Genomic DNA, 22920 nt, shown 5'->3' with positions numbered 1-22920 from the left:
TGTTTTAAAAGCAGATTTTTTTTTTCCTCTCTTTCTCCTTGGAGGGGGTGGCGGTGCTGAGGGGGGGTTTTAAAAATAATTTCAGGGCGGCCATCTTAGTGCTTCAGCTCTAGGAAATATTTCTCAGCGCCCCCCTCAGAATTTAAATATATTTAAAACAACGGAGAGGGGAGTATGGGGGGGGGCAAAGAGTAGAAAAACTTTTATTTATATAATATATATATATTTATCCCCCCCTTCTCTCTTTTGGTCTCCCAGGGAAGAGGAGGAGAAAGTCCCCCCCCCCCCTTTAATTTTTCTCAATAGTAAATTGTTTTTGGGAGGTGGTTTCGACCCCTCCTTAGACAGAGAGGTGGGGGTAGGGGGTGGCCCGGGGGTTTGGGGGGCTGGGGGAGGAGGTGAGTTGGAGGAGGAGGAGGAGGACGACGACGACGAGGAGGAGGAGGAGGAGGAGGAGGAGGAGGAGGAGGAGGAGGAGGTGGTGGTGGTGGTGGTGGTGGTGGTGGTGGTAGTGGTGGGGGAGGCAGGCGGGCGGTGGGTGGGGGGGGTGGTGGGGGGGCCAGAGCTACAGGATGGCTTCCTCTCTGAGGGACGAGGAGGAGGAGGAGGAGGAGATGGTAGTATCTGAGGAGGAAGAAGAGGAGGAGGAAGAAGAGGGCGAAGAGGAGGTGGAGGCGGCGGATGAAGACTACGAAGAGGAAGACGACGAGGGAGTTGTCGGACGCGGGCCGCCGGGGCACGACCGGGGCCGCGGCCGCCACAGTCCCCCCAGCTGCCACCTCTTCCCGCCACCGCCCCCGCCGCCGCCGCCGCCGCCCCCGCCCCCACCGCCAGGTAAAGACGCGAACGAAGGACACCCGCCGAACCCTCCCCCCCCCCCTTTTTACTCCGATCGCCGCCAGCCCAAAGTTCCGAAACCGTTGGGCGCGAGAGGGGGCTCGGGTGGGGGGTGTCGGGTAGGCGCGCGCTGAGGAGCTAGGGGTGGGGGTGGAGAGAAGAGGGCAGGGGAGGGAGCGCGAAAGGCACCCACCGCGCGGACGGAGAGGAGTCGAGTCCGGGGGCGCGCGGACGACGGAACAGCCGGCCCGTCTGCTTGCATGCCCCCCCACTCCCTCACCGCCCGCCCCGGGCTGGAGGCCGGGAAGCTTTACGGGCCGGTGGGCCGACCTGCTGGCCGAGCGGGCCTCGCCTCCCCTCCCCCAAGTCAGCTCCCACCCCCTGCTCTGGGGGGAGCCTCCGGCTGCGGCCGCGGCTGAACGCCGGGCGCCAGCTGAGCAGGCGCGCGGACTGAGGAGCCAACTCTTGGTCTCAGCCGTAGGGGGAGGGGAGGGTTGGTGGTGTGTGGGGTTCCCCCACTCTTTTCTTCCTTTCTCTTCGGGGGATTAGGAGCGATCGAACCCAAGACGACCCCCCCCCCCCCCACTCCCCAGCCGAGCCTTCGGGCCCCACTTGAGCTCTAGACATCTCTTCCTCCCCCATCCCCCCTCCCCCGGGCTGGCGGGGGAAAGGGGAGGCGGCGGCTGAGAGTGGCTACCGTGGCCGTGGTTCTGAAAGTTCAAGCTCGTTTGGAGTGTGACTAAATGTAAAATTAGATAATGTCTGTACGTTTGTGGGAGTCAGCGTAAGACTAGCCTTCCACCTCGGGGTTCGGAATAAGCAAGGAATAACCCCTGACCACTTGGGGACGGACACGCTGCTCGCACGGACGCTCCTGTCTGTGTGGGAACTGGGCTTGTTCTGCGGGTGGCATTGGGACTTTTGTATTCAGACCTCTGCCCAGCGAGTAAATCTCCCTTTTTCCACCCAAGATCTTGGAATTGGAGATGGGCAGGGTGCCTAAAGAGCAAACCAAATAGACCCACCGACAACTCCATCTATTTAGATTTTTTTCCCCTTCGTTTATGTAAGTGCTAGGCCCCTCGGTAGCAAAGCAGTGTGTATTCACTCCCCGGGACTCCACCTTGTACTCTTATGAGCCATTGACCCTCTTTTGTCCTTGAGTGACCCTACTACTGTGGTCCTGGGTTTCCGTGGTTGTGACTTTTCTGATTGTCCCCACCACAATCATCTCTGTAAGGGGATGACTGAGGGTTTATGGATACACCTCACCTCCCGTGGTATTTGTTATAAGGTCCATCACTCCCATCCCCAGTTCTCTCACATGGGCACCTTTAATGTCGCTAGCCACTGCTTCCAGATAACAGTTGCCTCTTCAGGGACCCAGTAACCACCCCACATCAAACAACCTTGTGTGACTAGTTCTAGAAACATAAAAAAAAGTCAACTTTACATGTTGATACATACCTTATATGTAGAAAATGACAGGACACTTTAATCCCCATGCCTGGGAGCAAACTTCAATAGCTTTATAGATTAAGTTGGAAGGGAATTTAAGAGGTCATGGAGTCTTAACTCCTTCATTTTAAAGATGAGGAAACTGAGTCAAAGAGAAGTTAAATGATTTGCCCAAAGTCTCACAAAGTGGTAAAGGGACCTAGAGAGTTGAAATTCAACTCCCAAGTCCTCTTCACTATACCATGCTGCCTTGTGTTTTTTTCTTTTTTTCCCTCCAGTCCTTATTGATGAGATATACCCAATGTTATTAATATTGAAATATAGATTAGTGCCATGCATGGCAGATATGCCTGTATATACTTCAGTTGAACAACAAAAGAGGAGGGGGGTAGGATAGGAAGGGAGAGAGGAAGTGTCTTAATGAACATGAAATAATTAATCCCCTCTCCTTCCTCTGAGAAATAGTAAACAAGTGGGGGGAAAAATTCCTTGAGGGGAACATTTTTCATTTAAAGTGGAAATGGGAATATTTGGGAGATAGGTACAAATTCAATTAAATATTAAACATCTATAATATATCTGGATGGTGAGCAATAAAAAGAGGAGGAGGGAAGATAAGATTAGAGGATGGATTCTTGTCTGCTGAGTTTTCAGATTAGGTAATCCTCTTTGGTCATTTTCAAAACCTGGGTAATAAAAGATGGGAGAGCTGGGAAAGAAAGCAAGAAAGAAACCTACAGGGGTTGAGGTGTGTCTTTGTTTGGCTTTCTTTGCTCCCCTCTTCTGAACCCAATTTTCCTAATAAGCAGATATTTGAAGGTAACAAATTGTTTGATTTTGAAATTAAAAATCATTTCCCTTCTACTCGAGGCACGCCTATGCCTAATCCCTCCAAGTTTGAATGAGTAAAAAAAATCTTTGTTGAGTAATTTTCTGATGTAAAAAAACTTTGGGAGGAATATATTACTCCCCTTTCTTTGTCTCCCTAGGTATGAGGAAGGCAAACCCCAACCCCAAGAAGTTTGTCCCATGTATTTAACTCTATCCTTTTGGCCCAAACTCCCAAGGAAAATATGAATTTGTATGTTCTGTAGCACTCTATTGTTTTTCATTCTGACTGATTTTCCCTCATCCCCATTTTGTTTCACATTCTGAACTGGGCCCAACTTTACCTCTTTCTCCTCCCACCAACCTCTGTACATTGTTCAGTATTTCAAATTCAAAGACTCCTGCAGGGGGAAGGGAAAGAAGGGAGCCAAAACTGTATTTTTCTCCTCCCCCTTCTGGCAAGTATAAAGAAATATAATATTTAGATTTGATTACTTGGAAGGAGGAGGGTAGGATATGGGTAGGTGTGGAAAATTCTGGTAGTTTCTTTGCAAAAGGCTTGAAAATAAAAACCCACCCTTTCCTTGCAATACGCATGTGCAGGGGCCCTATTATGGTGGTTCGCTGTTGGGGGAGGGAGGGGAATTTGAGAAAAAATAAATATATGTGTGTGAGATTGATGGTGAGATAGAAAGGAAAGGGGAGGGCAGGCTTTAGAAAAAGCTCCTCCTCCTTTTTCTAGCTTGCCAGCCCCCTCAGGGATCAGAGCCAGGAAAGTGGGAGAGCCTGGGCTTTAGGCCAGCGGGTAAGACAGAGGAGTTGAGACTTAGCTTCTCTTTTCTGTAGCTCTCCTTTTCTGTACTAGATTTTCTTCCACAGCCCCACTTTGCCCGGGGTCAGGTGGAGATTCCACCTGTAGCTGGAAAGGGTCAAACAGATTAAAGAGTTACTCAGGCCTATGTCCTGTCCCTCTTAGCCTCCCCAACTACTTCATCCTGGCCTGTCCTCCAAATTAACCCTTTTCCATTTTCATATTAATAAACCATTTGGATTTAGAGAGATCAAAGGGCTTCTAGCAATAGTTCTCATTTTATTCTCAATATTCAGGCAAGCATTTGTAGCTCTGTCCCCACATTCCCCTTTCTGTCTTCAACATAAATTCTTTCATATAAAAGGACTAGTGGTTTAGTATCTTGATCTTTGAAAGAAGCAGCGGTTATGGGGAAGAAAGGAATTGTAATGGGCTTTTGAGACAAACATTCTAGTAATCTGTTGATAGTTGTTGCTAATTTGCCTTTGGTTATGGAAGGTGAAAAAGTGTAGCCTAAAGTAAGGGGATTGGGCTGGGCTTCACAAAATTGTCCCTTCCTGCTGTTGCCTCTGCCCCATCATAAGTCTGGCTGCTTGGACTAGTACTAGGGGACTAAAGAAAGCATATTAGAGAATGATGTCTTTGTAGCATTACTGCTTCCCAAAATTTATGGTAAGCATGGTCACTGAAAAAAAGGAGGAAGAGGGCACTAGAGAAGGGAAGAACCAGTCCCTTTCTTTTGAAATAAGCAGTTGGGACAAAAGTTGGTTTTTACCTTGATGCTGGCAGATACTATTTATGAGAGAGTGGATGGGGGTTGTGGGTGAGTTTGCTTGTTACTATATATAGTATCTTTCAGTAGATGTAACCAGCCTGTGTTTATTGTGTATGTAATATGTCAGCCCTTGTTTCAGAATTTCTTTGTTATACATATCACACTGAGTATGTGTTGAAGTATATGTGGAGTCAAAAAGCCCAGATCCCCAAGATGGAAAGATTACAGGACTCAAAAATAAGAAAGACCTGAATTTATTTGTCTGATCCAATACCCTATACTTTTTTAGTGTAAGAATGGACAAGTAACTTGTTATCTCAAATGAATATAAAAAGTGCCTAGCACTCTCTCTCTCTCTCTCTCTCTCTCTCTCTCTCTCTCTCTCTCTCTCTCTCTCTCTCTCTCTCTTTCTCTCTCTCTCTCTGTTTGTCTACACTTTACTTCTGAACTCTTTTCTCATTTTCAGAACAGTCCTGTACTCAGTATCTCTTTAAATACTTACAAAAAAACAAACTAGATGCAAATATCCAATGATGGGAGACAGAGGAGGGACAGGTTAAATTGCCTCTGCCCTTGGAGAAAGTGGGAACTGAGTCTCTAAGAGGAATAAGATGTAAAAGATTAGATGTTTAAGTTCTCCAATGTGATTGTTCTCTGCCCTAAAGATGAAGATGAGATTGGACTCCCACCTTCAGCTCTTGGAGTGAAGAAGAGAAAACGAGGACCCAGAAAACAGAAGGAAAACAAGCCAGGGAAACCACGTAAACGAAAGAAGCTTGTGAGTATAGAAGAACCTGCAGCAGAGCCCAGAGGTGCCATATAAAACCCTTCAAAAATCCTTAGACTAGATGTCAAGAAGAGCTTCATTTCCTCTCTAGACCCCAAAAGGAGGGCTACTTACATCCCTGTTAAAACCCTCAGGGAAGACCCCAAACCTTATCTGCCTGTCTCCCATCTTGTAGATGATTTGTAATCCACTCTCCACCTCCTCTCCCCAGCAAGTTCTAGCGTTCTTTACTCTTCCAATTATGATCAGTGCTTTTTAGGAAAAGAGGAACCTCAATTTTTAGATATTATTTTCTCCACTTAGGATAGTGAAGAAGAATTTGGCTCTGAACGTGATGACTATCGGGAAAAGTCAGAGAGTGGAGGCAGTGAGTATGGTACTGGACCTGGCCGAAAACGACGTCGGAAGCACCGTGAAAAGAAGGAGAAGAAGACAAAACGGCGGAAAAAGGGGGAGGGAGATGGATGCCAGAAGGTAAATAAAGACATGGAGAGGACTAGGAGTGAAACAATGTGATGGAGACACTGGTAGGAATGAACAGATTTTGGAATGCTACATAAAGCAATAGAGAGCCAAGACAACTAGTTAAGAGGGTGGAAAGGAAGACAAGAGTATTTTCAAAAATTGCTAAGAAAGAGTGGGGAGAATCTCTTCAGCTTTTAATAACTCCTTCCCTACCAGGTTGAACAGAAGTCATCAGCTATGCTGCTCCTAACGTGGGGTTTAGAGGATGTAGAACATGTATTCTCTGAGGAAGATTACCACACACTAACCAACTACAAGGCCTTCAGCCAGTTCATGAGGTGGGAAGGGATGGTGGAATATTTCACAAATGATCATGAGGAATCTCATTCAAACTGTTCCTAAACTCTGGTGCTAAGGGGGAATCTCTAGTAACAAAGCAGATTCCTCTTATAATCCTACTGTCTTCAGAATGGGTGTTCTCTATTAATCGTGACTGAAAGTGGCCCCAAGTTCCTGAGTTTTTGCTTTACTTTGATCCTTTTCCTAGCCCTGGGTGAAAAAATTAGTGACATTATCACTGTGGCAGACACTGCCACCTTCTGGCTAGAAAGAGTACCTCCTGAGTCATGAGTTGTTTATTTCTCTTTGAAGAGCAGATAACCTTGGGGTCACCTCAGGTATCCCATTGCTAACTTTGAGACTTAGATTCCTTTTGTCTCTCAAGGTTCTCATCTCTCATTCCAGACAAGAACTTAAGTCTTGTTGGCACACTTCCTGCATGACTATAACTCACATCATTAACCCAAGGGAAGCCTTGATTTTTTGGATTTTTTTGGTCATTGTCACTTTGTGATTAGGAATCGTTATCAGATGGAGTTCTGAGTCTTTGACACCCTTCCCTGCAGGCCCCTGATTGCTAAGAAGAACCCCAAGATTCCAATGTCTAAGATGATGACAATCCTAGGGGCCAAGTGGCGAGAATTCAGTGCCAACAACCCTTTTAAGGGTTCTGCAGCAGCTGTGGCAGCCGCAGCAGCAGCAGCTGCAGCAGCTGTAGCTGAACAGGTGTCATCTGCTGTTTCATCGATCACCAATACAGTTCCTCCTGGGTCTCTACCACCTCCTGCTGATGTCCAGCCTCCACCTATCCGAAGAGCCAAAACCAAAGAAGGCAAAGGTAAATATTCTCCAAACTTCCTTCCCCAAGGCCTTGGTACGTGAGAGGAAAGAGAAGCATAAGGTATTTTGTTGTGGAAAGATAGACTGGGTGGGACAAGGGGGTAGGGAATTAAATCATAAAATTGTTCCTATCTAGTCCTGAATGGTAATATGAAACTTAGCCAAAAATTGATGTTGATAAAATCCTGGCCTCCGGAAAGGATTTCAAAAATTTCATTAAAAAAAAAAAACAAACCTCTTCCAGTTGAAAAGTTCTTCCCTTTCCATCTTCTAGGGCCTGGTCATAAGAGGCGAAGTAAGAGTCCCAGAGTGCCTGATGGCCGGAAGAAACTTCGGGGAAAGAAGATGGCACCACTCAAAATCAAACTTGGGTTGCTGGGTGGCAAGAGAAAGAAGGGAGGCTCGGTGGGTATCCTTATTTTGTCCCTTAATGGGGAGTAGGAGATCACTTGAAAAAATGTGACATCTCGGGGGTGGGGTCCAAATGCTGGAGTCTATGAGAGGAGTAGAAACTGGAAAACAATGTCTAGGGTGGTAGTTTGGGCAGGTATTGGTCTGGCTGACAGGCCATGGGGCTATGGGCAGTATGTTTTCCAGAGTGATGAAGGTCCTGAGCCTGAAGCTGAGGAGTCTGACCTAGAGAGTGGCAGTATCCACAGTGCCTCAGGCCGGCCTGATGGCACCACCCGAACCAAGAAACTGAAGCGGGGCCGGCCAGGACGGAAGAAGAAAAAAGGTAAGAAAATGGAAAGGGCATGTTATGGGCATGTATGCCTTTGTGTTTGTCTTTCTTTAAATATCTTGCTGTCTTTCTTACTTTCTCTTGTGGTCTCCCTGTTCTCTGTCTCTCTGTTTGTGTCTGTTTCTTTGTCTTCACTGGGATGTTTGACAGTTCTGGGCTGTCCTGCAGTGGCTGGGGAGGAGGAAGTTGATGGCTATGAGACGGATCACCAGGATTACTGTGAGGTGTGCCAGCAGGGCGGGGAGATCATTCTGTGTGACACCTGCCCTCGAGCTTATCACCTTGTCTGCCTTGATCCTGAGCTTGACAGGGCTCCTGAGGGCAAGTGGAGCTGCCCTCATTGTGTGAGTAAACCAGTACCTAGGCATTCTTTTATCCCAGTGACTTAGACATTTCCTTCCTTTCAGGGCCCAAATTCCCCGTAGTTCCTATACTCATCCTCTTTCTTGTTACCCCCAAGTCTTGTTTCTTTAGTCTAAAAAAAAAAAAATGAGTACATAAGATCCTGGTTCATCACCCCTGCCCATACCCTTGTATTGCTCCTACCTGTAACATCACTTTTTCTAATTGTCCTGTTCCTTAAATATTTTCTCCTTTACTCCACTCTAAAGATACCAAGTGACCCTCTTTGATAAATGGTTTCTCTCTGTTTCTCCTGGTATATTTCTATGTCTTGTCGGTACCTTGATCTTCAGGAAAAGGAGGGAGTACAGTGGGAAGCCAAGGAAGAAGAAGAAGAATATGAAGAGGAAGGAGAAGAGGAAGGGGAAAAGGAAGAAGAAGATGATCACATGGAGTATTGCAGAGTATGCAAAGATGGAGGGGAGTTACTCTGTTGTGATGCCTGTATCTCCTCTTATCATATCCATTGCCTGAATCCTCCACTGCCAGACATTCCCAATGGTGAATGGCTATGTCCTCGATGCACGGTAAGCACTGTTGTGTCCCTCGTAGCTAGTCCCTTCTCTCAGCTCCCCCTTTTTATTCTATACTTTCCAGAAGAAATCAAGCGTCTAGCCCTTAATGCTAGTTTTTGTCCTTATCTCTGGTCTCCTACTCTCCATTTCTCACTTTTTCCTCCACCACCATTTCACTTGCAATCCTCAGATTTATTTTTTCTCCCCTAGGCTATCTATTTCCTTTATAAAATGCCAGCTATACTGTTTTGGTGTTACTTTTTCTATCTTTTTTTTTTTCTGTCTTTGCGGTGAAGTGCCCTGTGCTGAAGGGCCGGGTACAGAAGATCTTGTACTGGAGGTGGGGGGAGCCCCCTGTGGCAGCTCCAGCCCCTCAACTGGCTGAGGGGTCACCAGACATCCAAGTTCCCCGTCCTCTCCAAGGCCGCTCTGAGCGAGAGTTTTTTGTTAAGTGGGTTGGACTGTCCTACTGGCATTGTTCTTGGGCAAAGGAGCTTCAGGTAATGGTTTTTATCCTCTCATTCCAATGGTTTATATCCTTTGCTCCTCACATAATTCTTCCCATTCTTATCACCTAGCTCTCAAGCTCATATTCTAATCTATATGCTTAGCCTTTAACTATTGTTTCTAATTCACTTTCTTTAGTCCCCTTTCTTATCACTGTCATTGCCACACTCTTTTTCTGTACCTATCACCCTATGTCTCCAGACATCTGAAAAGCAACTTAGTATACTGGAAAGAATAATAGATTTGGAGTAAAATGACCTAAAGTTAAATCTTCATACTTTGTTCTCTGTATGATTTTGGACAAATCATTTCTTTAAGCATCCATTTTTCTCATCTGTGAAATAAGGGATTTGAACTTAGATGACCTCTACATTTTTTCTCAATACTGTCTCCTAATTTCAGCATTCCTTTTTTCCAACACTCTCTATTCATTTCCCTATTCTTGATGCCTACTTTACATTTCCCTTGAGCCATCCATTTTCCCTTTTTCTATTCTCATCTATTCCCTACCTCCTTCCCTCTCTTACATAAAAGTTTCTAAACATCTTTATTCTTTTATTCTTACCAGTTGGAGATTTTTCATCTGGTGATGTACCGTAACTATCAACGAAAGAATGATATGGATGAACCTCCACCACTGGACTATGGTTCTGGAGAAGATGATGGGAAGAGTGACAAGCGAAAGAGTAAAGACCCACACTATGCTGAGATGGAGGAAAAGTTTTACCGATTTGGCATCAAACCAGAATGGATGACAGTTCACAGAATCATTAATCACAGGCAAGTGAAGGAATCACAGGATGACCCTTCAAAATTGTCCTTCATATTATTACAGTAAAAACCCTTTAATATTAAGAATTCTTCTCTTTAGAAGGGAAATAGTGTATTCAATATTGGATAATTATAATCAAGACTTGATCAGACAATTTAGAGTCATTGGGGAGAATAGTATTCCAGCAGAGCTATATACACCTTTATTGCTGTTCATTCATAAAAGCATAAGATATGCTGTGGTTCAGTCAGTTGAGTAGAAAGTTGACCCATGAGATGTTTCATATCTTTGAAGATATCAGCATCAGATGTTTTGAGATATACTTAAAATATTTCAACTTGTTTATGAAGGGTTTGTGTTTTCTGCCTATATCATTTCCTTAGCTATTAAGTTATATATGTCTACTGCTTATTATGTAAAGTAAGACTTTTTATATATATCCCATGTCATTCTTTCTGATCCTTTCCCTCCCCTCTCCTCCCTTCCCCTCAAAGCATGGACAAGAAGGGAAACTACCACTATTTGGTAAAATGGAGAGACCTGCCATATGACCAGTCAACTTGGGAGGAAGATGAAATGAACATTCCTGAATATGATGCCCACAAAAACAGCTACTGGAGGCACCGGTCAGGGGAAAAGGGGGCATAAGGATTGGGAAATAGAAAAATGGCCAGTTATAGCTGGAGGGTAGGGAGAAAGAGGAAGAAGAGAAACAGACTCAACTAAAAGAAGATTATGGTGTGATTATTTGGAATAGGCATAAAGAGGAGTTGTATAAGACAAGGAGTAAGGCCTGGCTTGGGAATAATTAAAAGGGGATTCATGGATGTAGAGAAATGTTCAGGTTTTTGGCCCAAACTCCCGAATGAGGTGGTCTTATGTGACCAGCAATGCCTGCTCACCAGAATGATGAAGACCGTGAATAATGAGGGGCAAGAGCCAGGATGTTTTAAGACTCATTTATTACAAAGACAGCAAGCCCTTTTATCTTCTCAGAATATGCCTCTAGGTCCTATAACTTAATGTAAGCACATTCTAGCCTATAGCAGATATATAATTCCCTACAGGAAGCTACACACAAGTACAAAGTGAGCATTCCTTTCCTAATAAAGTATATGGGTATTGTTCTCTCATCCCAGATCTGGCATGCCTCTCCTGGGAACTGCCATGTTGCTTCTCAGGTGGGACCCCTTCCTCCCAAATGCCATCTTGTTCACTCTTACAAGGCTGCCCTCAGTTTACCTGAGTCATGCCTCGTGCGATGTCTTAAGGCTGGCGGGGGGGAGGATTGGCAAGTCTATTTACAGAGAAATGGGTTGTAGAGATGGGATGTTGGTAGGGTGATAGTTGAGGGGACCTTAGCTGTGGAAAACAGACAGAGTCCAAAGCTGTGGGAAATTAAGAAAGGACATGTGTTGGCAAGAGGAAACTAGGTTGTGGAATATTCTTTCAGAGACCAAGTCTAAACCTATACCTTCCTCTGTCTGCTAGGGAGCTAATCATGGGGGAGGATCCTGCTCAGCCTAGAAAATATAAGAAAAAGAAAAAGGAGCTTCTGGGAGATGGCCCTCCTACCTCTCCAACTAATGATGTGAGTCCTTCTCATCAAAATTTGTGGCCTTAAATAGTAAGAAGGCAAATGTAGACTCATGAAACAGAGACTTCATGTGTAATCAGCTCTCCTCCAACAGTTATCCTTATCTTGCAGCTGTTAGGAATTAACCTCTAGGAGAAGTTGTGTGGTCATTTCAGTCATAGCTGATTCTTTGTAACTCCATTGAAGAATTTCTCGACAAAGATACTGGAGTGGTTTGCCATTTTTTCCTCCAGCTCATTTTACAGATGAGGAATTGAGGCAAACAAGGTTAAATGATTTGCCTGGGGTAACACAGCTGATAAGTGTCAGGAGTTCACTTTGAAATAAAAAAACCCTATTTTATATGCTACCGGGAAATGTAGTCAAATTGAAATTATAACTGGAAGGGGAGAAGGTTGTAGCTAAAGGACTAATTCTGACCATTCTTCTTCTGGTCCCTTTATCTCACAGCCTACAGTGAAGTATGAGAACCAGCCACGGTTCATCACAGCCACAGGGGGCACACTGCACTTATACCAGCTGGAGGGACTAAATTGGCTACGATTCTCATGGGCACAGGGCACTGACACCATTCTTGCTGATGAGATGGGCCTGGGCAAGACCATTCAAACCATCGTCTTCCTTTACTCCCTTTATAAGGAGGTGCCAGATACCAGGGTTCTGGAGGGGAACAGACATTGGCCCTTGAGCTCATTTCTATGCAAGGATTTGCTGCCTATTTTCTACCTTCTCTATCCTTGAAGCCACTCCCGATTTAAAAAGTGTTTTCTCTTACTCCTCACCTCCCAAACCAGGGTTCATTTTTTGTAGTATTCCCTCCTGATACCCAATCTTTGGGATTAATCTTTGAATTAAACCAGGGCTGATTGTGATGGAGGAGGGATGGATGACTGAGGGAGTATAAACTAAGAGGCTGGATTAATGACCCAGTCTTGCTCTTATTATCCAGGGCCACACGAAAGGTCCATTCCTGGTGAGTGCTCCACTCTCAACCATCATTAATTGGGAACGGGAGTTCCAGATGTGGGCCCCCAAATTCTATGTGGTCACATACACTGGGGACAAGGACAGTCGTGCCATTATCCGAGAGAATGAATTCTCCTTTGAAGATAATGCTATCAAGGGTGGCAAAAAGGCATTTAAAATGAGGGTAGGTACTTCAACAATATACCTCATTCCTTCCCATGCTGCTAAACCTGCACTTTCTCCTTTACCTCGTTAATATACTTTCTCCTGCCTTGTCCCTTTATTTCTCACCTCCCTTTTCTCTCTCCCTTCATCAAAGAATATGTTATATTGTAGCCTTGGATTCTTGTTTTAAAATATTTTGCATGTGGAACTTTACATTTGAGAATCTAATGAGAAATAGGAACATTAAGAACTGTATGTATGGGTCCTTATAGGCTTTGAAGCCAAGACTGTAGGATAAGATCTCTAATTCATCTTGGAGATTTGAAGGGAGACAGAATACCTAAATCTCGGGCAAGGAGTAGATGCTGGATTTCATGTGCTGTTTGGGCAGCATCTGTATGGATCAATTATTATGTTGGCAGAGAGAGGCACAGGTGAAGTTCCATGTTCTTCTGACATCATATGAATTGATCACCATTGACCAAGCAGCACTTGGCTCCATTCGTTGGGCCTGCCTTGTGGTAGATGAGGCTCACCGGCTCAAGAATAACCAGTCCAAGGTGAGGGTGATGCAAGACATCAAAGGACTTAAGGCTTATTATTTATTTCCTATTAAGAATCTGACAAATCTTTTGGGAGGGGAGGGCTAAAGGCAGATTACCTGGATCCCTGAGGGAAAAATGTAGTAAAGGTAGGAAAGAGGTGGGGATACTAGGGGCAAAATAACTGTCTCTGAGAAAATGAGCTGGAAAGTGAGGAAAGATAGGTGTTAAGAAATCAGATGTATTAAATTGCTCATAAACTTTCCTTGTCCTCCAACCTGGCCCTACTTCTAGTTCTTTAGAGTGCTGAATGGCTACAAGATTGATCATAAATTGCTGCTGACAGGAACCCCCCTTCAGAACAATCTGGAGGAGCTCTTTCACTTGCTTAACTTCCTTACCCCAGAAAGATTTAAGTAAGTATCCATACTCTTCTTCCCCACCTACCATACATATATTTTTCTAGACCCATTCCTTAGGTTTTCTCCCCTAAACTCTTAAATATCTTTGTCTACCCATCACCAATTTTAATTTCAGCTTTCAACTTTATCCTTCTTGTTTTAACCTTACTTAAGAGGAAGCAGTATAAGGAACGTTTTGGTGGGTATAATGAAGAAAATTAGGAGTATGGAAAAGACCGAGGATAATCTGGGAAACAGTAATAGTTTTGTACAGGACAGACTTGGAGTAAGAGATAGGTATAGGAATGTTAGTTTAGTATCCTGGGGACTCTAGGCCTTGCAGTTAGGGGTTTTTCCTTTTCTCTTGTTTATGTTTACAGCAACTTGGAAGGTTTTTTGGAGGAGTTTGCTGACATCTCCAAAGAGGACCAAATCAAGAAACTACATGACCTTCTGGGGCCACATATGCTTCGGAGGCTCAAGGCTGATGTTTTCAAGAATATGCCAGCCAAGACAGAGCTCATTGTTAGGGTGGAGCTCAGCCCCATGCAGAAGTGAGGCTGGGGGGAGGGCACTAAATATCTGGGTCCTTGAGCTGGGGTAGGTAGGGATTTATCAGGAATGGGGTGGTTTGTGACCAAATTCTTCATCCTAATCTTTCCCTCTCCTACCAGGAAATATTACAAATATATCTTGACTCGGAATTTTGAGGCATTGAATTCTCGAGGTGGTGGAAACCAAGTGTCATTGCTCAACATTATGATGGATCTAAAGAAGTGCTGCAACCACCCCTACCTCTTCCCTGTGGCTGCTATGGTGTGGGACCTATGGGGCTGGTAGGGAGGGAAGAGCCGGGAATTGAATTAGTAGCTAGTAATTTAGGATATTTCTTTCCAAGGGAAAGTAAAGCTGGATTTTGGGGGAAGAGAATGAGATAATATGTAATAGCATGTCTAATTCTACTTCTGACCTTAACTCTAGCTTCATTTCTGACCCATTTGTAACCTTAACCCTAATTCTATTTCCCTTGCTAACTCTAATTCCATTTCCAACCTTAATTCTAATACTAATCCCAACCAGTGGCTAAATCTCTGAGGACTGTGGGGTTTAGGTTAAACTTAGACATTCAGTCTTTTGGATTTAGTAGAGACTGGAAGATTTTAACATCCATGCTTCCTACCCCTTTTTCCTTTCTGCATTTTAGGAGTCCCCCAAACTCCCCAGTGGGGCATATGAGGGTGGGGCTCTTATCAAGTCATCAGGGAAGCTGATGCTGTTACAAAAAATGCTTCGGAAACTGAAGGAACAGGGCCACCGAGTGCTCATTTTCTCCCAGGTAACTCCTCCCTTTTGATTTCTTCCTTCACCACTCTCTGCTTGCTGGTATTTCTGACTTCTCAAAGACTCTGAAATCTTTGGCACTGGGAATTCTTTCAGTTAACATTTTTATGAATTTCTGTGTTATCCAGTTCATGTGTAGCCCAAGATCCTTATTCTAAGGGGTTTTGGAAATATCCTTCTAAAATTGAATCTGAGAGTTAGAAGAAGAGGCAAAGATGGGATAAAATAAAGCATTTCTGTATTTTAGGAAAAACCTGGAAATTTAATCTTCCTTTGTGCCTACAAGGCTTGAGTGTTTTATTGTAATACAATTTATCACAAAATACACATTAACTTACAATGGAGAACAGAATTTTATGATATTAAAACATGTAAACATGAATATTATAGGGGTAGCTAGATGGTAAAGTGGATATAGCACCAGCCCTGAAGTCAGAAGGACCTGAGTTCAAATCTGACCTTAGATACTTAACACTTACTGTGTGATCCTGGGTAAGTCACTTAACTCTAACTGCATCACAACCCACGTCGTCCTCCCTTTCCCCCTGCCAAAAAATGACTTATGAAAAAAAAAGATATTTTAAAAAGTTGTCTTCCTCATAGATTTTGCAGCTGCTTTCCCTTGCTTGGGATCTGTAAAAGAATGACCTCTGCCCAACCCCTAGCAGGAGACATTTGATTCCTTTCTCTTGGAAGGAATAATATAGGAGTGAGGAAAGGGAAACAACCATAAAGGAAGAAATAGTGTGTTTTGGAAATCAAGTGAAGGGGATAGAAAGTGGAGGCCAAATTTTGGAGGCAATTTTGGCCTCCAATAGGCCTAAATAGGACTACAGTCCAGAATGGTTTAAAAATTTATGGCAGACTTATCAATGGAAGTTAAAAATTAAAAGTTTAGATTTTTTTATAAAAGAAAACATAAGGACTAGGGCTCCAGAGGAATAAGGTAGAATACGAATGGGTAGATTCCTATGATCCTTTTTCCTTACTATCCTAGACAACCCCTCTATTCTTCCTTTTTCTTCTTCCCAAAAAATTCTCCTTCTCTTTTTCAGATGACCAAGATGTTGGATTTGTTAGAGGACTTTTTAGATTATGAAGGTTACAAGTATGAACGGATTGATGGAGGCATCACTGGAGCACTCAGACAGGAGGCTATTGACCGATTCAATGGTGAGGGCACCAGAAGCTCAAGGGATGAACAAGGGAAGCCCAAGGGAAATAATATCTGGGGGATGGTTTCATGGGTTCTTATTGGTATTAATGACTGGGGGTTATAGACATCTGGAAGCACAGGATCTCAGAATTACAAGAGACTTCAGAGACCTTCTGATTCTTACCTAACCAATAATCCCTGCTTCAGTAGTCTCAATAAATGAGCATCTTCCAAACTTTGTACAAAAGCCTCTAGTGAGTGGAAACCTATTCTTTCCCCCAGGAAGTCCATGTGACCTGGAAATTATTGTTAGGATTAGTGCCTAAGAGATAAAACACTTTAGTTCCTGAGGGGAGTCACATTGGTCCTTGACAAAAGTTGATTACCTGAGTTCCCAAGGAGGGATATAGAGAATAAGATAAGAGAAGAGCCAGAGGCTTAGGAAATGAATTGCCTGTAGGTGGGTCTACTTTCCAATTCATTCCTTCCCTAGCTCCTGGGGCCCAGCAGTTCTGCTTTCTTCTGTCCACAAGAGCTGGGGGTTTAGGCATCAATCTGGCCACAGCTGATACTGTCATTATCTTCGACTCTGACTGGAATCCCCACAACGATATCCAGGTGAGAACTGGATACTCTACTTATAGAGAAGGATGATCTGGGGTCAGAGAAAGATCTTTTGACTGGGCTGTACCTTCTCTTTCACAATGTCTCTGAGGATATATGTTCTCTCCTTTGTTCCCCTGACTGGTCCTACTCTTGTTTGCCTTCTTGTAGGCCTTCAGCCGAGCTCACCGGATTGGTCAGGCCAACAAAGTGATGATTTACCGGTTTGTGACACGAGCTTCAGTAGAGGAGCGGATTACCCAGGTGGCCAAAAGGAAGATGATGCTGACACACCTGGTTGTAAGGCCTGGGTTAGGCTCTAAGGCAGGTTCAATGTCCAAACAAGAGCTTGATGATATCCTCAAATTTGGCACAGAGGAGCTATTTAAGGATGAAAATGAAGGTGAGAATTCTTTTTCCTGCCCCTTTCATACCAGGTATCCTAGAATGTTTTCCTTTTCTCTTTATTCACACAGCTGCCACCCTGGTTCAGCTAGTAGTAATCTAGTAGTAATGATCATTTTATATAGCACTTTAAGATCTGCAAAGCACTTTACAGATATTATCTTGTTTGATCCTCATAACAACTTTGGGAAGGATATATTATTATTCCCATTTTGTAGATGCAGATACTGAGGCAACCAGAGGTTAAGCAACTTGTCTAAGGTCACACTACTTAGTGTTGGAGACAGGATTTGAAATCAGGTCCTCATGACTCCACATCAACACTATCCACTACGCTACTTTGCTGCCATATTGTGACTATTTCAACAGACACTTAATTGGTCTCTCTCATCAGTTTCTCTCATTTTCACCCTCTACCACTGCTCAGCTAATATGCATAAAGCATACATCTTACATTTGTTATCCTCTTGTTCAGTAAACTCTAGTGGCTCTCTATTACATATAGCATCAATTATAGATTCTTAAAAATGGCAATTAAATTCTTCATAACCTGGCTCCAGCCTCCTTTTCAGTCCTGTTATATGTTACTCCTTTTCCAGACTTTGCAGTAGCCAAATGACTTTATTGCATTTCCTTTCATACAAATCTCCATCTCATGTCTCCATCATTTTGTAAAGGCTAACCCACATCCATATCCAGAATGCACTTCCTCTTTGTTTCTGACTCTTATTGTCTCTTGTTTCCTTCAAAGCTCAGTTCAAATGCTACCTTCTACACAAAATCTTTACTGATCTCCCCAGATATTAGTACCTCCCTCTAAAATGTCTTTTACGTATACTTGTTTTATGTATACTTTGGTGGATAGTTGCTGTCTCTTCAATAAAATAATAAGCCCTTGGAGGGCAGGAACTGTTTGATTTTCACTTTTGTATCCTCAGTTGTCTAGTATCTAGAGCAGTGGTCCTCAAAGTGTAGTCTAAAGAATTGTTGGGGTCTCTGAAACCCTTTCAGAGGGTCTGCAAATTCAAAATTATTTTTTATTTCTAATATAGTAAATAGCTATAAATATAACCCATGTGAACAAAAACTCTTTGAACAGATCCTCGATAGTTTTTTAGCAACATGAAGATACTGAGAACAAAGGTTTGAGAACCACTGGTCTAGAGCCTGGTTCATGGTAGACAGTTAACAAATGTTTATTGATTAATTGAAAAGCTATAGTCCTTGCAAGCCCAAATATTTTGGACCAAGATTTCCAGAAGAAAAACTACTACCTCCTACATACCTCTCTAGAACAGAAAGTCTTTTCCTAATTTTTCCCTGTTTCCTGATCATTGTAAGATCCTACCTCTTGTTCATAGTTATGGTTGATGTTTCAAGTCTCATAATTCCATGTGTCCTTTTTACCTCAGGAGAAAACAAAGAAGAAGATAGTAGTGTGATCCACTATGACAATGAGGCCATTGCGCGACTACTTGATCGGAACCAGGATGCAACTGAAGACACTGATGTGCAGAACATGAATGAGTATCTCAGCTCCTTCAAAGTAGCACAGTATGTGGTTCGTGAAGAAGACAAGGTGAGGGACTGGAAGCCAGATACTAGTGTCCCCTACTTTTGCTTTTCTATAATGATCAATTCATCCTTTTTATGAGGTGGTGAAGTGAGGTGAGATACCAATGGAGGATTAGAGAAAACAAACAAAACATTTTTTCTCTCAGGAAGATTTCAGTCTAATGGAGAAGGGAAGAAAAGGAAATTGCCACTTATTAAATCCTTACTATACTCCATGCTCAGCATTTTACAAATATTATCTCATCTAATCCAGGGCTTCTTAAACTTTTTCCATTCGTGACCCTTTTTCTCCCAAAAATTTTTTATGTGAACCTGGATATATAACATAAAACAGGTGCACAAAACCAAGCATTTACTGATAACAAGTCATAATTTTGTGACCTTCCACATTGAGTTAGGAGAGCCCATGTGGAAGTGCAACCCACAATTTAAGATGCTGGGATATAATCCTTAAAACAACCCTGGGAAATAGTTGCTCTTATTATTCCTTTTTACAGTTGAAAAAACTTAGGAAGTCAGAAGTGAAGTGACTTACCCAGAGTCACACAGATAGATTTGAATCCAGGTCTTTCTAACTCCAGGTCCTGTGCTTTATCCACTATACCATTAATCTGCATGGAAAAATAGTCCTCTCTCCCAGAAAAACTCTCAATCTAATGGATATGACATACCTTGCAAAGAAACTCATATATAGAATTAGTGCAGGCAGAGTATGTGAATATATAGACATATTGGGAAAGTAGAGAATTGGGGGGAGCTGGGAAAAAGTGGAGTAAGTAAGGCAAATGACATATTGACGTTTTGGATTCGAAAAAGGAAAAAAGATTTGTATATACATCAGTAGTAAAGTGATGAGGTGATGAGAAAAGGTCACATGGGAGCCAGAAGCTATGAGACAAGAATTATAGCTTTAGTTAAGGAAACTAGGGAGCTGCTAATGTTCATTTTATCTTCCTTTCAGATAGAGGAGATAGAGCGAGAGATCATCAAGCAGGAAGAAAATGTGGATCCTGATTACTGGGAGAAGTTGCTTCGACATCACTATGAGCAGCAGCAGGAGGACCTAGCCCGAAACCTTGGCAAGGGTAAACGTGTTCGGAAACAAGTCAACTATAATGATGCTGCACAAGAAGACCAAGGTGAGGGTTCTTTGCCCTTAACTTGTCTAGTGAGGATTAAGGATCACACTGCCCTTGTTCTAGTGAAGATTGGGAGATAGAAGGGAGGGGAATATTTGGTAAAATGTAGAGAGCCTAAGAAATCTAGGTAGTGGTGAATGGGAAAAGGCTAAGAAAGATTGGGATCTTAGGAGAGCTTAAGGGTTTGGCTTATCTAATAGGGAATAGAAGCTATATTGAAGTCATCCAGAGGTCATCTTGGATCATCTCAGGAACACTACTTTAAGCAGATCACTTGAGTCAGAAGTCATGGAATAGGAGACCATCTGAAGTCACAAATGTGTGTGTGTGTTTTGAGTGGGAAAGATTTCAGCATACTTAACATTAAAAATCAAAACAGGACAGAGGGGAAAAAAGTCATCCATAGATTGGGAGAAAATAAGACTTGATTATCATTTCAGTACTTAGGAGGACAAAGTCCAAGCTAGAAGTGGAGTCAGTCTAGAGTCAAAAGTAGAATTTAGAGTCTGAGAGTCAGATGAGAGGAACCTAGCACGGCTTGGGCAAGGAACTAGCTCTGACCTCACATACTTGTTACTTTCGTAGACAACCAGTCTGAATATTCAGTGGGGTCAGAGGAAGAGGATGAAGACTTTGATGAACGACCTGAAGGTGGGAACTGTCTTTCTGATCCTCTACCCAAGTTAAGTATCTTGTTTTCCAATTTCCTTCAAACATGCCGCCTATTTTCTATAATTTAATTAGGATATTAAACCTTGAGTCCACATAATACTGAGGAGTTTGAACATACATTTAGGGGAGTTTCATGAATTCCAATGAGCTAAAAAAAATTTTTTTATTCTTATTAACCTCCATCTGAAATTTAGCATTTTTTCAAATGTAGGCATCAAACATTATTCTCAGAGGGGATCCATAGGCTTCACCAGATTACCAGAGGGATCCATGTCAGGAAAAAGGTTAAGAACTCCTGATTTAGGTCTATTTCATTTAGCTCCTCATAGCTTTGAAAAATCAGAAATACAACAGAGATAATTCATATCTCCATTTTCTTTTGTGTCTTGGAGTGTACTGAAGGGTGAGAAAGGTAGGCCTGCTAATCAAGTTTTTTCCTACCAGGACGTCGTCAGTCAAAGAGGCAACTACGTAATGAGAAAGATAAACCCCTTCCTCCACTGTTAGCTCGAGTTGGGGGCAACATTGAGGTGAGAACTTAGGGACCCAGATTCCCTGAGAACCTATTTGGATCAGAGTTTGAAGAGAAAGCCTAGCAGTGGGATCTTAGAAATCAAAATCATTGAGAGGAATAGGAATTGGGAATACATGGTTCATTGGTCACACTGCATCCCACTGTCTATTAGGTATTGGGGTTCAATACCCGTCAACGCAAGGCCTTCCTGAATGCAGTAATGCGCTGGGGGATGCCACCACAGGATGCCTTCACATCTCAGTGGCTGGTACGGGACCTGAGGGGCAAAACTGAAAAGGAGTTCAAGTGAGTATGGGTTATAGAGGAATAGAGTTGAAATAGCTATCAAATTTGTGGTAGTTAGTATTCCCTTTGGCCTCCATATGATGTGACCTTACTCAACTGATCACCACTGCCTTTCCTATTTTCCTCAGGACCTTATTTCCTGGGGGGTGAGCACAGTCTACCTCCACCCCCCCTCAGTGGGTCCAAGAATAGAGAGCCAGAATGGGTCTCACTCTCACTCCATGAGCAAAGAGGAGTGTGAGACAGACATCTGATTTGGCTTGTATGGCAACACATCCCATACTTATTGTAGTAGAGGTGGGCAGAGGAAGATGAAGAGTCTAACTGATGGGGCCTGGGAAAGAGGGAGAATGAAACTGAAGATAGGTTTGGATTAGGGATCCTGGTGGTGATATGACAAGTGAGTAAAATGCTCTGAGGACTGAGGGAAAGGACTACAGGAGAGAGTTATGACTGAGGGATTCAGTAAACCCTGTACCTCCCTTGTAGTCCTGTATTCCTCAAGATTCTCTATCCCTATTCAACTTTGCATTCTTTTAGGGCTTATGTTTCTTTGTTCATGCGACATCTCTGTGAGCCTGGGGCAGATGGCTCTGAGACCTTTGCTGATGGTGTTCCTCGGGAAGGGCTAAGCCGACAGCAGGTGTTGACCCGAATTGGAGTCATGTCTCTTGTTAAGAAGAAGGTATTGACAACTTGTCCTTCTTCTGCCTTTTTTTTCAAGAACAGACATAGTCCAAATTTCCTTTTCTTCTTTTGTTTCTTGTTCTTTAGTTCCATACCTGGGGTGGTGAGAGAATATGGGGGATGAACCTGGCTAATGGCCAAGCACCTGGAGCCACACCCTCTCATCTCAATTCCAAATGGAAATACACACACACACGCACACACACAGGCACACAACGCACGCACGCACGCACACACACCCCTTTATTATGCTTCCTAGGTGCAGGAGTTTGAACATATCAATGGGCGATGGTCAATGCCAGAGTTGATGCCTGACCCTAGTGCTGATTCTAAACGTTCATCCCGAGCATCATCCCCTACCAAGACATCTCCTACCACCCCTGAGGTTTCTGCAGCCAATAGTCCCTGCACATCCAAACCTGGTAATCAAACAATACAATTTAATTTTTGGAAGTTGAAGTGGGAGGAAATTGTGTAGGAGAGTTGAGACAGAAACTTAGAGTGTTAGCTAAATAGAGAGGCACAGAAGTTCAATGGCAGTCTGAGAAATTATCTGTCCCTGCCTTCCTGTACAGCTACTCCAACCCCAAGTGAGAAAGGAGATGAAACAAGGCTACCTCCTGAAAAGGATGAAGCTGACAACCCAGATGAAAAGCCAGACAAGAAAGGAGGGGAAAAGATGGAGGTAGAGGTGTGTATGTGTTTGGATCCCACAAAGAAAAATTAGGCTTAAAGGCCAAATTACCTAAGCTTTCTGTTATCTTTTAACTTTC

General features: G+C 43.3%; 1 protein-coding gene and 1 non-coding gene across 8 annotated transcripts in view; both read left to right on the top strand.

Moving 5' to 3' along the window:
- Positions 1-557: 557 nt before the first annotated feature.
- The window catches only part of CHD3 (chromodomain helicase DNA binding protein 3), a 28890-nt gene continuing 6527 nt past the window's right edge, over positions 558-22920 (top strand). For 2 of the 7 annotated variants that reach the window (XM_051995772.1, XM_051995776.1), the window contains exons 1-31: positions 558-834; positions 5375-5487; positions 5800-5970; positions 6178-6299; positions 6867-7138; positions 7415-7545; positions 7738-7876; positions 8051-8226; positions 8578-8811; positions 9096-9299; positions 9875-10086; positions 10573-10704; positions 11570-11669; positions 12126-12317; positions 12625-12825; positions 13229-13366; positions 13643-13764; positions 14130-14303; positions 14424-14565; positions 14954-15085; positions 16146-16263; positions 16740-16864; positions 17021-17252; positions 18667-18833; positions 19791-19968; positions 20554-20619; positions 21085-21170; positions 21327-21460; positions 22001-22145; positions 22407-22569; positions 22723-22838. In XM_051995772.1, the coding sequence (XP_051851732.1) occupies positions 573-834; positions 5375-5487; positions 5800-5970; positions 6178-6299; positions 6867-7138; positions 7415-7545; positions 7738-7876; positions 8051-8226; positions 8578-8811; positions 9096-9299; positions 9875-10086; positions 10573-10704; positions 11570-11669; positions 12126-12317; positions 12625-12825; positions 13229-13366; positions 13643-13764; positions 14130-14303; positions 14424-14565; positions 14954-15085; positions 16146-16263; positions 16740-16864; positions 17021-17252; positions 18667-18833; positions 19791-19968; positions 20554-20619; positions 21085-21170; positions 21327-21460; positions 22001-22145; positions 22407-22569; positions 22723-22838 (4899 nt within the window). In that variant the 5' untranslated portion in view covers positions 558-572. Of the gene's footprint in view, positions 835-5374; positions 5488-5799; positions 5971-6177; positions 6300-6866; positions 7139-7414; positions 7546-7725; positions 7877-8032; positions 8227-8577; positions 8812-9095; positions 9300-9874; positions 10087-10572; positions 10705-11569; positions 11670-12125; positions 12318-12624; positions 12826-13228; positions 13367-13642; positions 13765-14129; positions 14304-14423; positions 14566-14953; positions 15086-16145; positions 16264-16739; positions 16865-17020; positions 17253-18666; positions 18834-19790; positions 19969-20553; positions 20620-21084; positions 21171-21326; positions 21461-22000; positions 22146-22406; positions 22570-22722; positions 22839-22920 lie in introns of all 7 variants that reach the window. The other 5 variants (XM_051995769.1, XM_051995775.1, XM_051995770.1 and 2 more) reach the window with 4 other exon arrangements.
- LOC127563672 (small Cajal body-specific RNA 21) lies at positions 21587-21738 on the top strand. The gene has a single exon (XR_007954110.1). It is a non-coding gene; the product is annotated as a small Cajal body-specific RNA 21 (non-coding RNA).

This window comes from Antechinus flavipes, chromosome 4 (assembly GCF_016432865.1).
Source record: "Antechinus flavipes isolate AdamAnt ecotype Samford, QLD, Australia chromosome 4, AdamAnt_v2, whole genome shotgun sequence".
NCBI lineage: Eukaryota > Metazoa > Chordata > Mammalia > Dasyuromorphia > Dasyuridae > Antechinus > Antechinus flavipes.
This window is presented reverse-complemented; position numbering and strand designations above follow the sequence as displayed.